The 911-nt window shown below is 71.9% G+C and overlaps 1 protein-coding gene across 1 annotated transcript in view; it reads right to left on the minus strand.

Annotated features, from left to right (window-relative positions):
* Nucleotides 1-911, minus strand: part of PLEKHH3 (pleckstrin homology, MyTH4 and FERM domain containing H3) — a 6497-nt gene that overhangs the window by 2198 nt on the left and 3388 nt on the right. Inside the window, exons 9-11 of the mRNA XM_009283350.1 lie at nt 446-860; nt 182-373; nt 2-94 (exon numbers count right to left, since the gene is read on the minus strand). Of these exons, the coding sequence (XP_009281625.1) occupies nt 2-94; nt 182-373; nt 446-860 (700 nt within the window). The remainder of the gene's footprint in view (nt 1; nt 95-181; nt 374-445; nt 861-911) is intronic.

Here is a 911-nt window from a genome sequence, read left to right on the forward strand (position 1 = left end):
CGGGGGGGCTTGTGGCCGGCTCCTGGGGCCGGAGCAGCCTCCGGGCACCCGTGGAGGCGAGGTACGTGTTGAGGAGCTGGGCGATCTCATCCACCTGCGGGATACTCTGGGTCAGCCCGGGGCGCCCGGCACCCTGCAGCCCCCAGGGGGAAGGAGGGATGGAGGGATGGCTGCCCTGTACCTGGGAGGTCTCGAAGAGCAGGTCCCGGTCCTCCACAGAGAGGCGGAAGGTGCTGCTGTCAGAGGCACCGAAGGAGAGGATGCGGCCGTAGCAGAAGCTGTCCAAGGGCTCGGGCTCCCCCGGCTTGTAGAGCGAGATGGCCTTGGCCCCAATGCCCAGCCACAGCCGCTGGGGCCCGGCCCCCACCGGGCTCTGCAGGGAGAGGGGTGTCAGGGCTGCCCGCTGCCAGGGCTGCCCCCCACCCCTGCCCCACCGGGGCCTCACCGTGCGCAGGTCGACGTCGAAGAGCGTGGAGCCGAAGCCAGGCCACTCCCGTACCAGTGCCACGTAGGCAGCCATGGCCTCGGGCCGGCCCATACCCTGCAGCAGCTTCCACTTCTCCACGATGGCGGCCATGGTGCTGGCCCCCTCCTCCCGCAGGCGGCCCCGCAGGCGCTGGTCCCGCTCTGCCCGCTGCTTGGCCAGTGCCTGCCCCCAGAGCCCACCAGCCAGCAGCCCCGCACGGAGCCGGGCCCCCCGGCACTTGGTGGGGGGCTGGCGGCGAGGGGGCGGCAGGCGGGCATGCAGCACGTGGGGCGGGAAGAGCTCCTCCAGGCGCGGGAAGGGGGCGTGGGTGGAGAAGTCGCTGTTGAGGCTCTGCAGGCGCAGTGCCGCCAGCGTCTGCAGCGGCCTCTCCGAAGGGGGAAAAAAAAAGGGTGAGCCAGCATGGCCACCCCGGCATGGCATGGCA

This window comes from Aptenodytes forsteri, unplaced genomic scaffold, assembly GCF_000699145.1.
Source record: "Aptenodytes forsteri isolate BGI_AS27 unplaced genomic scaffold, ASM69914v1 Scaffold492, whole genome shotgun sequence".
NCBI lineage: Eukaryota > Metazoa > Chordata > Aves > Sphenisciformes > Spheniscidae > Aptenodytes > Aptenodytes forsteri.